Source organism: Procambarus clarkii, chromosome 26, assembly GCF_040958095.1.
Source record: "Procambarus clarkii isolate CNS0578487 chromosome 26, FALCON_Pclarkii_2.0, whole genome shotgun sequence".
Lineage (NCBI taxonomy): Eukaryota > Metazoa > Arthropoda > Malacostraca > Decapoda > Cambaridae > Procambarus > Procambarus clarkii.
In genome coordinates, this window is record NC_091175.1 from 43222364 (window position 1) to 43237739 (window position 15376).

At 44.5% G+C, this 15376-nt stretch overlaps 1 protein-coding gene across 1 annotated transcript in view; it reads right to left on the minus strand.

The window, feature by feature from the left end:
* Nucleotides 1-9791: 9791 nt before the first annotated feature.
* LOC138368955 (rootletin-like) overlaps nucleotides 9792-15376 on the minus strand; it is a 47000-nt gene continuing 41415 nt past the window's right edge. Inside the window, exon 5 of the mRNA XM_069331682.1 lies at nucleotides 9792-9875. Coding sequence (XP_069187783.1) covers nucleotides 9792-9875 — 84 coding nt within the window. The remainder of the gene's footprint in view (nucleotides 9876-15376) is intronic.

Sequence of the window (15376 nt, forward strand, 5' to 3'; positions counted from 1 at the left end):
TGGCAGGTGTTGTTGTGCTTGTGGCAGGTGTTGTTGTGCTTGTGGCATGTGTTGTTGTGCTTGTGGCAGGTGTTGTTGTGCTTGTTGCAGGTGTTGTTGTGTTTGTGGCAGGTGTTGTTGTGCTTGTGGCAGGTGTTGTTGTGCTTGTGGCAGGTGTTGTTGTGTTTGTGGCAGGTGTTGTTGTGCTTGTGGCAGGTGTTGTTGTGCTTGTAGCAGGTGTTGTTGTGTTTGTGGCAGGTGTTGTTGTGTTTGTGGCAGGTGTTGTTGTGCTTGTGGCAGGTGTTGTGTTTGTGGCAGGTGTTGTTGTGCTTGTGGCAGGTGTTGTTGTGCTTGTGGCAGGTGTTGTTGTGTTTGTGGCAGTTGTTGTTGTGCATGTGGCGGGTGTTGTTGTGCTTGTGGCAGGTGTTGTTGTGCTTGTGGCAGGTGTTGTTGTGCTTGTGGCAGGTGTTGTTGTGCTTGTGGTGGGTGTTGTTGTGTTTGTGGCAGGTGTTGTTGTGCTTGTGGCAGGTGTTGTTGTGTTTGTGGCAGGTGTTGTTGTGCTTGTGGCAGGTGTTGTTGTGCTTGTGGCAGGTGTTGTTGTGCTTGTGGCAGGTGTTGTTGTGTTTGTGGCAGGGGTTGTTGTGCTTGTGGCAGGTGTTGTTGTGTTTGTGGCAGGTGTTGTTGTGCTTGTGGCAGGTGTTGTTGTGTTTGTGGCAGGTGTTGTTGTGTTTGTGGCAGGTGTTGTTGTGCTTGTGGTGGGTGTTGTTGTGTTTGTGGCAGGTGTTGTTGTGCTTGTTGCAGGTGTTGTTGTGCTTGTGGAAGGTGTTGTTGTGCTTGTGGCAGGTGTTGTTGTGCTTGTGGCAGGTGTTGTTGTGTTTGTGGCAGGTGTTGTTGTGCTTGTGGCAGGTGTTGTTGTGCTTGTGGCAGATGTTGTTGTGCTTGTGGCAGGTGTTGTTGTGCTTGTGGTGGGTGTTGTTGTGTTTGTGGCAGGTGTTGTTGTGCTTGTGGCAGGTGTTGTTGTGCTTGTGGCAGGTGTTGTTGTGCTTGTGGCAGGTGTTGTTGTGCTTGTGGCAGGTGTTGTTGTGTTTGTGGCAGGTGTTGTTGTGCTTGTGGCAGGTGTTGTTGTGCTTGTGGCAGATGTTGTTGTGCTTGTGGCAGGTGTTGTTGTGCTTGTGGTGGGTGTTGTTGTGTTTGTGGCAGGTGTTGTTGTGCTTGTGGCAGGTGTTGTTGTGCTTGTGGCAGGTGTTGTTGTGCTTGTGGCAGGTGTTGTTGTGCTTGTGGCAGGTGTTGTTGTGCTTGTGGCAGGTGTTGTTGTGCTTGTGGCAGGTGTTGTTGTGCTTGTGGTGGGTGTTGTTGTGCTTGTGGCAGGTGTTGTTGTGTTTGTGGCAGGTGTTGTTGTGCTTGTGGCAGGTGTTGTTGTGCTTGTGGCAGGTGTTGTTGTGCTTGTGGCAGGTGTTGTTGTGCTTGTGGCAGGTGTTGTTGTGTTTGTGGCAGGTGTTGTTGTGCTTGTGGTGGGTGTTGTTGTGTTTGTGGCAGGTGTTGTTGTGTTTGTGGCAGTTGTTGTTGTGCTTGTGGTGGGTGTTGTTGTGTTTGTGGCAGGTGTTGTTGTACTTGTGGCAGGTGTTGTTGTGTTTGTGGCAGGTGTTGTTGTGCTTGTGGCAGGTGTTGTTGTGCTTGTGGTGGGTGTTGTTGTGTTTGTGACAGGTGTTGTTGTGCTTGTGGCAGGTGTTGTTGTGTTTGTGGCAGGTGTTGTTGTGTTTGTGGCAGGTGTTGTTGTGCTTGTGGCAGGTGTTGTTGTGCTTGTGGTGGGTGTTGTTGTGCTTGTGGCAGGTGTTGTTGTGCTTGTGGCAGGTGTTGTTGTGCTAGTGGCAGGTGTTGTTGTGCTTGTGGCATGTGTTGTTGTGCTTGTGGCAGGTGTTGTTGTGCTTGTGGCAGGTGTTGTTGTGCTTGTGGCAGGTGTTGTTGCGCTTGTGGTGGGTGTTGTTGTGCTTGTGGCAGGTGTTGTTGTGCTTATGGCAGGAGTTGTTGTGCTTGTGGCAGGTGTTGTTGTGCATGTGGTGGGTGTTGTTGTGCATGTGGCAGGTGTTGTTGTGCTTGTGGCAGGTGTTGTTGTGCTTATGGCAGGTGTTGTTGTGCTTGTGGCAGGTGTTGTTGTGCTTGTGGTGGGTGTTGTTGTGCTTGTGGCAGGTGTTGTTGTGCTTGTGGTGGGTGTTGTTGTGCTTGTGGCAGGTGTTGTTGTGCTTGTGGTGGGTGTTGTTGTGCTTGTGGCAGGTGTTGTTGTGTTTGTGGTGGGTGTTGTTGTGCTTGTGGCAGGTGTTGTTGTGTTTGTGGTGGGTGTTGTTGTGCTTGTGGCAGGTGTTGTTGTGCATGTGGCAGGTGTTGTTGTGCTTGTGGCAGGTGTTGTTGTGCTTGTGGTAGGTGTTGTTGTGCTTGTGGCAGGTGTTGTTGTGCTTGTGGCAGGTGTTGTTGTGTTTGTAGTGGGTGTTGTTGTGCATGTGGCAGGTGTTGTTGTGCTTGTGGCGGGTGTTGTTGTGTTTGTGGCAGGTGTTGTTGTGCTTGTGGCAGGTGTTGTTGTGTTAGTGGTGGGTGTTGTTGTGCTTGTGGCAGGTGTTGTTGTGTTTGTGGCAGGTGTTGTTGTGCTTGTGGTGGGTGTTGTTGTGCTTGTGGTGGGTGTTGTTGTGCTTGTGGCAGGTGTTGTTGTGCTTGTGGCAGGTGTTGTTGTGCTTGTGGCGGGTGTTGTTGTGCTTGTGGCAGGTGTTGTTGTGCTTGTGGCGGGTGTTGTTGTGCTTGTGGCGGGCTTTGTTGTGCTTTTGGCAGGTGTTGTTGTGCTTGTGGTGGTGTTGTGTTTGTGGCAGGTGTTGTGCTTGTGGCAGGTGTTGTTGTGCTTGTGGCGGGTGTTGTTGTGCTTGTGGCAGGTGTTGTTGTGCTTGTGGCAGGTGTTGTTGTGCTTGTGGTGGGTGTTGTTGTGCTTGTGGCAGGTGTTGTTGTGCTTATGGCAGGTGTTGTTGTGCTTGTGGCAGGTGTTGTTGTGCATGTGGTGGGTGTTGTTGTGCATGTGGCAGGTGTTGTTGTGCTAGTAGCAGGTGTTGTTGTGCTTATGGCAGGTGTTGTTGTGCTTGTGGCAGGTGTTGTTGTGCTTGTGGTGGGTGTTGTTGTGCTTGTGGCAGGTGTTGTTGTGGTTGTGGTGGGTGTTGTTGTGCTTGTGGCAGGTGTTGTTGTGTTTGTGGTGGGTGTTGTTGTGCTTGTGGCAGGTGTTGTTGTGTTTGTGGTGGGTGTTGTTGTGTTTGTGGCGGGTGTTGTTGTGCTTGTGGCAGGTGTTGTTGTGCATGTGGCAGGTGTTGTTGTGTTTGTTGCAGGTGTTGTTGTGTTTGTGGCAGGTGTTGTTGTGCTTGTGGCAGGTGTTGTTGTGTTTGTGGCAGGTGTTGTTGTGTTTGTGGCAGGTGTTGTTGTGCTTGTGGCGGGTGTTGTTGTGCTTGTGGCGGGTGTTGTTGTGTTTGTGGCAGGTGTTGTTGTGCTTGTGGTGGGTGTTGTTGTGTTTGTGGCAGGTGTTGTTGTGCTTGTGGCAGGTGTTGTTGTGTTTGTGGCAGGTGTTGTTGTGCTTGTGGCAGGTGTTGTTGTGCTTGTGGCGGGTGTTGTTGTGCTTGTGGCAGGTGTTGTTGTGCTTGTGGTGGTGTTGTGTTTGTGGCAGGTGTTGTGCTTGTGGTGGGTGTTGTTGTGCTTGTGGCAGGTGTTGTTGTACTTGTGGCAGGTGTTGTTGTGCTTGTGGTGGTGTTGTGTTTGTGGCAGGTGTTGTTGTGCTTGTGGCAGGTGTTGTTGTGCTTGTGGGGGGTGTTGTTGTGCTTGTGGTGGGTGTTGTTGTGCTTGTGGTGGGTGTTGTTGTGCTTGTGGCAGGTTTTGTTGTGCTTGTGGCAGGTTTTGTTGTGCTTGTGGCGGGTGTTGTTGTGCTTGTGGCGGGCGTTGTTGTGCTTTTGGCAGGTGTTGTTGTGCTTGTGGTGGTGTTGTGTTTGTGGCAGGTGTTGTGCTTGTGGCAGGTGTTGTTGTGCTTGTGGTGGTGTTGTGTTTGTGGCAGGTGTTGTGCTTGTGGCAGGTGTTGTTGTGCTTGTGGTAGGTGTTGTGTTTGTGGCAGGTGTTGTGCTTGTGGCAGGTGTTGTTGTGCATGTGGTGGGTGTTGTTGTGCTTGTGGCAGGTGTTGTTGTGCTTGTGGCAGGTGTTGTGTTTGTGGTGGGTGTTGTTGTGCTTGTGGTAGGTGTTGTGTTTGTGGCAGGTGTTGTGCTTGTGGCAGATGTTGTCATAAGAATGAGCGATAGTAAATGTTTCAAGACCAACAAACATAGATAAGTAATTCCTCCAGCTAACCTTTACTTAACGCATATGTGTTATTTTACTAAGGAAAAAAATCCTTTAGCTACAAATGTAGAGATCTTGATCAACACTACAATTTTGTCCCCATTGTCTCAGAGACACTTGGTGCCCGGGGTAAAAGTGCTGCTAGTTTTCTGAAGGAGTTGGGGTCCAAGCTAATTGAAACAACTAGAGACTCTATTGCAGCCAGTTTATTCTCTCAGCGCTCTAGTGTGGCGATCCAGAGATGAAATGTTCACTACATCCATGGTTCCTGGCCGCCATCTGAGGAGCTGGAGGAACTCTACCACTTGGGACAAGTAGCCTTGTACCCTACATGTAACCACTGTTGTAACCCTTTTTATGTAATGGAGTTTAAAACAAAATAAAATGACAAAATATAAAAATATAAGGGTGGTAGAAGACAATATGTGGGTATACACAGGTGCCCAACAAGGCTCCCCGAGATGCTGCATATCGTCTTCTTCGAGATGGAGGGTCCCTATAAGCGTAACCAGAAATTATATCACCTATATATTGTATTATATAAAAAATTATATATAATATATATATATGATATATATTTTCATTATACACAACGTCTGGGTGTAACCTCCATGAAGGGATAACCACCACATCACCCTACTCCCACGACTTCACCCTACTACCATAACATCACCCTAATACCATGACATCATCCTACTACCATGACATCACCCTACTACCATGTCATCACCCTACTACCATGTCATCACCCTACTGTCATGTCATCACCCTACTACCATGTCATCACCCTACTACCATGTCATCACCCTACTACCATGTTATCACCCTACTACCATGTCATCACCTTACTACCGTGACATCACCTTACTACCATGACATCACCCTACTACGATAACATTATCCTACTACCATACCATTACCCTACTACCACGACTTCACCCTACTACCATAACATCACCCTACTACCATAACATCACCCTACTACCATGTCATCACCCTACTACCATGACATAACCCTACTAACACGACATCACCCTACTATCACAACATCACCCTACTAACACGACATCACCCTACTATCATAACATCACCCTACTACCATAACATCACCCTACTACCACGACATCACCCTACTATCACAACATCACCCTACTACCACAACATCACCCTACTAACATAACATCACCCTACTACCACGACATCACCCTACTACCATGATATCACCCAACTAACATAACATCACTCTACTATCATAACATCACCCTACTACCATAACATCACCCTACTATCATAACATCACCCTACTACTATAACATCACCCTACTACCATAACATCACCCTACTATCATAACATCACCCTACTACCATACCATTACCATACTACCACGACATCACCCTACTACCACGACATCACCCTACTACCATGACAACCCTACTACCATACCATCACCCTACTACCATGACATCACCCTACTACCACGACATCACCCTACTACCATACCATCACCCTACTACCACGACATCACCCAACTACCACGACATCACCCTACTACCATGACATCACCCAACTACCACGACATCACCCTACTACCACGACATCACAATACTACCACGACATCACCCTACTACCACGACATCACCCTACTACCATGACATCACCCTACTACCACGACATCACCCTACTACCACGACATCACAATACTACCACGACATCACCCTACTACCACGACATCACCCTACTACCACGACATCACCCTACTAACATAACATCACCCTACTACCAGGACATCACCCTACTACCATGTTATCACCCTACTACCATGACGTCACCCTACTACCATGACATCACCCTACTAACACGACATCACCCTACTACCATACCATCACCCTACTACCATACCATCACCCTACTACCACTACATCACCCAACTACCACGACATCACCCTACTACTATACCATCACCCTACTACCACGACATCACCCTACTACCACGACATCACAATACTACCACGACATCACCCTACTACCACGACATCACCCTACTACCACGACATCACAATACTACCACGACATCACCCTACTACTACCTCGACATCACCCTACTACCATGACATCACCCTACTACCACGACATCACCCTACTACCAAGACATCACAATACTACCACGACATCACCCTACTACACGACATCACCCTACTACCATGACATCACCCTACTACCATGACATCACCCTACTAACACGACATCACCCTACTACCATGACATCACCCTACTACCATGTTATCACCCTACTACCATAACATCACCCTACTAACACGACATCACCCTACTACCATGACATCACCCTACTACCATGACATCACCCTACTACCATGAAATCACCATACTACCATAACATCACCCTACTACCATACCATCACCCTACTACCATAACATCACCCTACTACTTTGACGTCACTCTACTACCCTAACATCACCCTACTACCATACCATCACCCTACTACCATGATATCACCCTACTACCATGACATCACCCTACTAACACGACATCACCCTACTACCATGACATCACCCTACTACCATAACATCACCCTACTACCATGACATCACCCTACTAACACGACATCACCCTACTACCATGACATCACCCTACTACCATAACATCACCCTACTACCATGACATCACCCTACTACTATGACATCACCCTACCACCATGATATCACCCTACTACAATGACATCACCCTACTACTATGACATCACCCTACTACAATGACATCACCCTACTACTATGACATCACCCTACTACTATGACATCACCCTACCACCATGATATCACCCTACTACAATGACATCACCCTACTACCATGACATCACCCTACTACCACATCACCCTACTACAACGACATCACCCAACTACATAACATCACCCTACTACCATGACATCACCCTACTACTATGACATCACCCTACTACAATGACATCACCCTACTACCACAACATCACCCTACTCCCTTGACATCACCCTACAACCTATGCTGGTATAAGTCTGTCAGCTCAGGGTCACCACAGAACAATTTCTACACAAATATTTAAAGTCAAGAGAAACATTAAATTTTTTTGGTGCGAGTGAGAGTGAGGCGGAGACCAGGAGCCTGAACCTCCCTCCCTGTGAGGACCATTAAGGCTGCACCACCACACAGCCGCCGGGGATGCCAAGCTCCTCCACTTCTCAACACCAACTTAATCTTCTTTCTTTACCGTCGCTGGCACACTAAAGCCACACTCTTATTAGACGTTTTGTAAGTAATTATCATGAGTGCCACGACCAGAAGGCTATACCACCGTCTGTGTCACAGGCTGGTCTAACCACCGTCTGTGTCACAGGCTGGTCTAACCACCGTCTGTGTCACAGGCTGGTCTAACCACCGTCTGTGTCACAGGCTGGTCTAACCACCGTCTGTGTCACAGGCTGGTCTAACCACCGTCTGTGTCACAGGCTGGTCTAACCACCGTCTGTGTCACAGGCTGGTCTAACCACCGTCTGTGTCACAGGCTGGTCTAACCACAGGTGTGAGGACAGGCTGGTCTAACCACAAGTGTAAGGACAGGCTTGTCTAACCACAGGTGTAAGGACAGGCTGGTCTAACCACAAGTGTAAGGACAGGCTGGTCTAACCACAGGTGTAAGGACAGGCTGGTCTAACCACAAGTGTAAGGACAGGCTGGCCTAACCACAAGTGTGAGGACAGGCTGGACTAACCACAAGTGTGAGGACAGGCTGGACTAACCACAAGTGTGAGGACAGGCTGGTCTAACCACAGGTGTAAGGACAGGCTGGTCTAACCACAAGTGTAAGGACAGGCTGGTCTAACCACAGGTGTGAGGACAGGCTGGTCTAACCACAAGTGTAAGGACAGGCTGGTCTAACCACAGGTGTAAGGACAGGCTGGTCTAACCACAAGTGTAAGGACAGGCTGGCCTAACCACAAGTGTAAAGACAGGCTGGTCTAACCACAGGTGTGAGGACAGGCTGGTCTAACCACAAGTGTGAGGACAGGCTGGTCTAACCACAAGTGTAAGGACAGGCTGGTCTAACCACAGGTGTAAGGACAGGCTGGTCTAACCACAAGTGTAAGGACAGGCTGGCCTAACCACAAGTGTGAGGACAGGCTGGACTAACCACAAGTGTGAGGACAGGCTGGACTAACCACAAGTGTGAGGACAGGCTGGTCTAACCACAGGTGTAAGGACAGGCTGGTCTAACCACAAGTGTAAGGACAGGCTGGTCTAACCACAGGTGTGAGGACAGGCTGGTCTAACCACAAGTGTAAGGACAGGCTGGTCTAACCACAGGTGTAAGGACAGGCTGGTCTAACCACAAGTGTAAGGACAGGCTGGCCTAACCACAAGTGTAAGGACAGGCTGGCCTAACCACAGGTGTGAGGACAGGCTGGTCTAACCACAAGTGTGAGGACAGGCTGGTCTAACCACAAGTGTAAGGACAGGCTGGTCTAACCACAGGTGTGAGGACAGGCTGGTCTAACCACAAGTGTGAGGACAGGCTGGTCTAACCACAAGTGTAAGGACAGGCTGGTCTAACCACAAGTGTAAGGACAGGCTGGTCTAACCACAGGTGTGAGGACAGGCTGGTCTAACCACAGGTGTGAGGACAGGCTGGTCTAACCACAAGTGTGAGGACAGGCTGGTCTAACCACAAGTGTAAGGACAGGCTGGTCTAACCACAAGTGTAAGGACAGGCTGGTCTAACCACAGGTGTAAGGACAGGCTGGTCTAACCACAGGTGTGAGGACAGGCTGGTCTAACCACAAGTGTGAGGACAGGCTGGTCTAACCACAAGTTTGAGGACAGGCTGGTCTAACCACAAGTGTGAGGACAGGCTGGTCTAACCACAAGTGTAAGGACAGGCTGGTCTAACCACAAGTTTGAGGACAGGCTGGTCTAACCACAAGTGTGAGGACAGGCTGGTCTAACCACAAGTGTAAGGACAGGCTGGTCTAACCACAAGTGTGAGGACAGGCTGGCCTAACCACAAGTGTAAGGACAGGCTGGTCTAACCACAGGTGTGAGGACAGGCTGGTCTAACCACAAGTGTGAGGACAGGCTGGTCTAACCACAAGTTTGAGGACAGGCTGGTCTAACCACAAGTGTGAGGACAGGCTGGTCTAACCACAAGTGTAAGGACAGGCTGGTCTAACCACAAGTTTGAGGACAGGCTGGTCTAACCACAAGTGTGAGGACAGGCTGGTCTAACCACAAGTGTAAGGACAGGCTGGTCTAACCACAAGTGTGAGGACACGCTGGTCTAACCACAAGTGTGAGGACAGGCTGGTCTAACCACAAGTGTAAGGACAGGCTGGTCTAACCACAAGTGTGAGGACAGGCTGGCCTAACCACAAGTGTGAGGACAGGCTGGCCTAACCACAAGTGTAAGGACAGGCTGGTCTAACCAAGCATGCCTTGACTATCAACTAAGCATGTTTCACAGGGCTTGAGAGCCACGCTCATACCAGATGCTGTAGAGTTAACCTACACCATAAACATTAACATTTTACCTCTTGTGTCAGGAGACCGTAAGAAGCATAATTGCATTAATGTCCGTGGCGGGGGTTACGACCCTCTCTGTCCGTGTTTACGGTTCGAGTCCCCAGTTTTACCATGTTATTAATTCAAGTTAAATGGAGCATGGCACTTTTGGGTTAATATTTGCAGGTATTAACATTTACAAAATGATAATGACTTTGATAAAATTCATGTAGACATTGTTGTGATTTATTTAATTAAGAAGCCTACCCTATCGTGTGAACTTATTTGAGGTGAAGCTTACTCCTGTAGAGAGCTTATGCGGAGTTTTATTAATTTATTTACTATTTTCTGCCACAGACGTGGCCACACATTTACAATGCTAACCAGCATATATACATTTTCTTCTGTCCTCCATGGACAGGGTTAGAGATCTGTTAAACATATAGTTCAGGGATTTATTGAACAATCAATCACAGAAGGTGATTGTAGTGCTTATAAGATGTTAATCTAACCTACGTACATAAATGTACATCTATCCTATAACAGTGTTTGAGGTCGCCAGACAGCTGAGTGGACAGCGCTTCGGATTCGTAGTCCTGAGGTTCCGGGTTCGATACCCGGTGGAGGCGGGGATCGAACACGGTCCCCGCCTCCACCTGGGGGGATTTTTGTTACACATATTTTGTGTGTAACAAAATTGGTTACACACACAGAAATTTTGTTACACACATATTTAAATATATATACACATACACACAGACTGTTATCTCTCTTGTATTTGACAGGGTGTGATAGCTGCTATAGAAAATAGTGTTATTAAACACTTAACTACTGAAGGTGATTAAGGTGCTTTCACAAGCTCAGGATATAGTTCCATCACATACATTGTATAACTGACGTATTTCAAAGTCAATCTTGGGTACAAGTCCAGTATATCATCAAGTGTTCCAGTACTCATATAGTAGTTACAGAGTTCAGCATACCTCAGCCCAGGAGGGCGAAAGTCAGTCAATATGGTATCCAGTAAAGTCAGTATATTATGTACAATATAATGTTCAGGAGAGTGCATGTTTTCTCTTTCACAAAGTTGACACATGGTGTATTGGACACTTTCACAAAGTTGACACATGGTATATTGGACACTCACAAAGTTGACACTTGGTGTATTGGACATTCACAAAGTTGACACTTGGTGTATTCTACACTTTCACAAAGTTGACACATGTGTATTCTACACTTTCACAAAGTTGACACAGGGTGTATTGGACACTTTCACAAAGTTGACACATGGTGTATTCTACACTTTCACAAAGTTGACACATGGTGTACTCGACATTTGAGTTTTAAGAAAGCTGCCAGTTACGTCTATATCTCAGGCATATTCTGGCCTCTGTAACATCACATAGCAGGGTTCTTGCTCTATTAGTTCCACATATAAATGTCTCCTCACGGTTTTCATCAAAATGTTTAATGATTTCAGGTCTTTGAGAATTTGTTAGGTAAGTAAGATTTTCATTGGATATTTGTTTAAGTATTCTCTTCGTCACTGCTAATGAAACGCCAATATTGATTTTACTGCTGGTATACTACAGGCTGACTTTGCAAGCATGTCAAGAGTACAGTCCGTCCTCAAAAAATGGGGCGGAAAATTAATCAGCCCCATAAGTGCAATTATGTACTATGTATGACAGTCAGGAATTGTATTTATTTTCACTTAGTATTAAACCGTAGTCAAATATATTGTGAATATTTGAGATTACCTGAAAAGTTGAATAGAAAACCATGACCTAACCTAACCTTCTTAGTTTTTGAAGATAAGTATTTTATTGCTTCTTAATTATAATTACTACTTAACTATAGCTATATTGATATTACAGTTTTATAAAACAAAACTAAAATATTTCAATAACTTGTAAAGTAACTCAGAATATTTTAAAATTTTGTATAAAATCTCTATTGTTTAATAAAACTGAAAAAGAAATTCCTGATATTTAAAACTTGTGTATAGCGAAATGAGCTTTAAAACTTCATCCTAAAATTCTGAGTGTCTTAACAGAAAACGAGAAGAAATGGGGGGTGGTAAATGTAACAGCCCCGTAAGTGCAATTATGTACTGTGCATGACAGTCAGGAAATGTACTTATTACACTTAGTATTAAAACGTACTGTCAATTCAGAGGATGGAGTGCAAGAGTATCACGCTATGAGATTCCAAAACGTGATGGTATCCAGAGGAGTTTAATTTCAAATATGTTTCATCAGGAGCCAACCAGTGAGGAGCAAACGTGCCATGTCCACTGTCAGAGAACAGTCTCACCATCAGAGGTCCACAGCTGTTCAACACCCTCGCTGCAACCATCAGAAATATTGCCGGAACAAAGGTGGAAGTCTTCGAGAAGTATTTAGATAAGTTCTTGCAAGACGTGCTGGACCATCCAGGCTGTAGCGGATTTATAGGCCTGCAGACCGCTCCAAGCAACAGCCTGTTGGACCAAGCTGTCACAAGTCGAGTCCTAGCCCCAGGCTGGGCACGTGGAGTAGAAGAACTCTAGAAACCCTATCTAGGTATACACCAGTTAATAATACACAACACTGTCTTCAAGATAACTAGCAGCAATAAAAGCGGGACCCAAGAGATAAAGCTCAATCCCACAGGCGCAAATAGGCGAGTACATCTAGTGACGCGGCGCTATAATCACCAGTTAGCTGTGACGGAGACCAGGAACTAGGTCTCGACCGTGCGAGTTCACATGTAGGCTCGGAGGGGCGTGTAGGCAGGCTCAACAAACAACTCTGCAACTCACACAACGACAACACACGCACCAATTAAGCAGTGTAGTGAGTGATCGGCTCTATCTCATCCCGTCCACGCTCACGCCGTAATCGTGTATGCGCTTTGAACTCGTCCTGGTCACTCGGCAGGATAAAGCCAGCTAATTTAGCCCCGAGAGAGCACTAATTGGCTGTTGCTTTGGATTTGACGTGATGTTCACAATTTGGAAAGAGAGAGGAGTGCAGGATATATATATATATATATATATATATATATATATATATATATATATATATATATATATATATATATATATATATATATATATATATATATATATATATATATATATATATATATATATATAGTTGACCGGACCACACACTAGAAGTTGAAGGGACGACGACGTTTCGGTTCGTCCTGGACCATTCTCAAGTCGATTGATTGTCAAGTCGTGATTCTCAAGTCGACTCAAGTCACAATCGACTTGAGAATGGTCCAGGACGGACCGAACCGAAACGTCGTCGTCCCTTCAACTTCTAGTGTGTGGTCTGGTCAACTTACTTCAGCCACGTTATTGTGACTCATCGCCTGCATATATATATATATATATATATATATATATATATATATATATATATATATATATATATATATATATATATATATATATATATATATATATATATATATATATATATATACATACATATATATATATATATATATATATATATATATATATATATACATACATATATATATATATATATATATATATATATATATATATATATATATATATATTTTTTTTTTCAAACCTAGAAGGGGTATATATATGTATATATGTGTGTGTGTGTGTGTGTGTGTGTGGGTGTGTGGGTGTAAATTTCGAAAAATAAACACGTGATGAAAAATATGACAGTGTCAGACCACGGAGGAAGAATTGAAACAGGAATTTCCTTAAGTACTTTCGTATATTAATACATCTTCAGAAGGAGAGATTTACAGGTCAAGTATTGGACATATATAGGCAGGAGAGAATGGTGGAGTGAGGTGAGGTACAAATGAATGGGAATCAGGTGGACACAAATATGAGCCGCATAAGAACTGCAGAAGGCGTATTAGCCCATACGATGCAGCTCCTATCCATACCTACACACTGGCCCACCCCTGGATAATAATAGCATAAGATAGTAAATATTTACAATGAATTAGTGAGACAAATGTGTTCCAATGATTCTACTCAAATCGCCCTTTATTTGATCTATCAAAAATGGATCTAAGTTATATAAACCACTGCTAATGTTCAAATTACTTTCCTTTGTGATCTGCATCAAAGCAGATTCAATTATGTTTCTGTTATAAGTGCTTTTACAATTTGTTATTGAAGGCACCATCTCCCAATCAATTTGGTGAGCATTCTCTGACAAATGAACAAACAAAGCATTAGACAATTGGTCATGTCTTACAGAGTATTTATGTTGCGAAATTCTACATTTCAAATCTTTAGATGTTTTCCCAACATAGAACTTATTACAGTCTTTACAAGGTATTTTATAAATGACACAATTATCACTACGAGGGCTGTTCCTAACTAATAGCTTAACAACAGTATTTTCGTAGCTAAACAATACATGTATATCAAAAAGGTTCAAGGTCTTGACAATATTCTCAAATCCAGAGAAATATGGTAAACGTAACACATTCTTTGGGCGAATTTTTTCACTACATATATTATTATAATATGTACGACGTGCTTTGCTATGGCAAACTTCCAAAATACTCAGTGGGTAAAAAAGCTTGAGACCAATCGAATCAATATTCTTAAACTATTCATCTAAGAATTCTGGACTCACAACTCGAAGAGCTCTTAGATACATTGAAGAAAAAATAGATTTTTCACATTGTATCTATGCCCTGAAAAATAATGACATATGATAAATTATTCGTAGGTTTTCTGTAGACAATAAACTTTAGTGAAAATCTTCCCTATGAATAAGTACATCCAGGAATGGCAGACATTTACCAATTTCAGTCTCTATCAATTTCTATAAAATTTACTAAGGATATTGAAATTGATAAATGTTTGCCATTCCGAGATGTACTTATTCATAGGGAAGATTTTTCACTAAAGTTTATTGTCTACAGAAAACCTACGAATAATTTATCTTATGTTCATTATTTTTTAGGTTGTTAAGATTACTCTGGTGATGGTCTGGTTGTGTGAGGAGATTATGTGCTTCTTGATGGAGTCCTGTTGTTTGTGCATTGGTAATCGTTTAGGAAGAGACGTTGTTGTCTTGCCTATATATTAAGATCTTTGGGGCTCACAGTTCCCAAGTGGGCATGTGAAGGCATAGACGACGTTGGTTTCTTTCAAGGCGTTCTGTTTGGTGTCTGGAGAGTTCTTCATACGTAAATTGGCTGTCGTCATGTTTTTGTAGTAAATTGTTAATTGTGTCAGACACAAATCAGAAGTGTATGAAAATGAACTTTGGAGAGTTAATTTTTCAACTAACCTCGACTGTGAAGAAAAACATAAGAAATATTGAGAGGGTTCGTGTTAGAATCATTAATCTTACCCTTTCGGTCATATTCAACAGCATATACACATACATATACAGAGAGGGAGAGAAATGGTGGTGTGTACGAAGCTCCACCTACATAACACCATTGACTTATACAGACATTAACGCGGCCACCACCCGGAACTTCATTAATTTTTATAT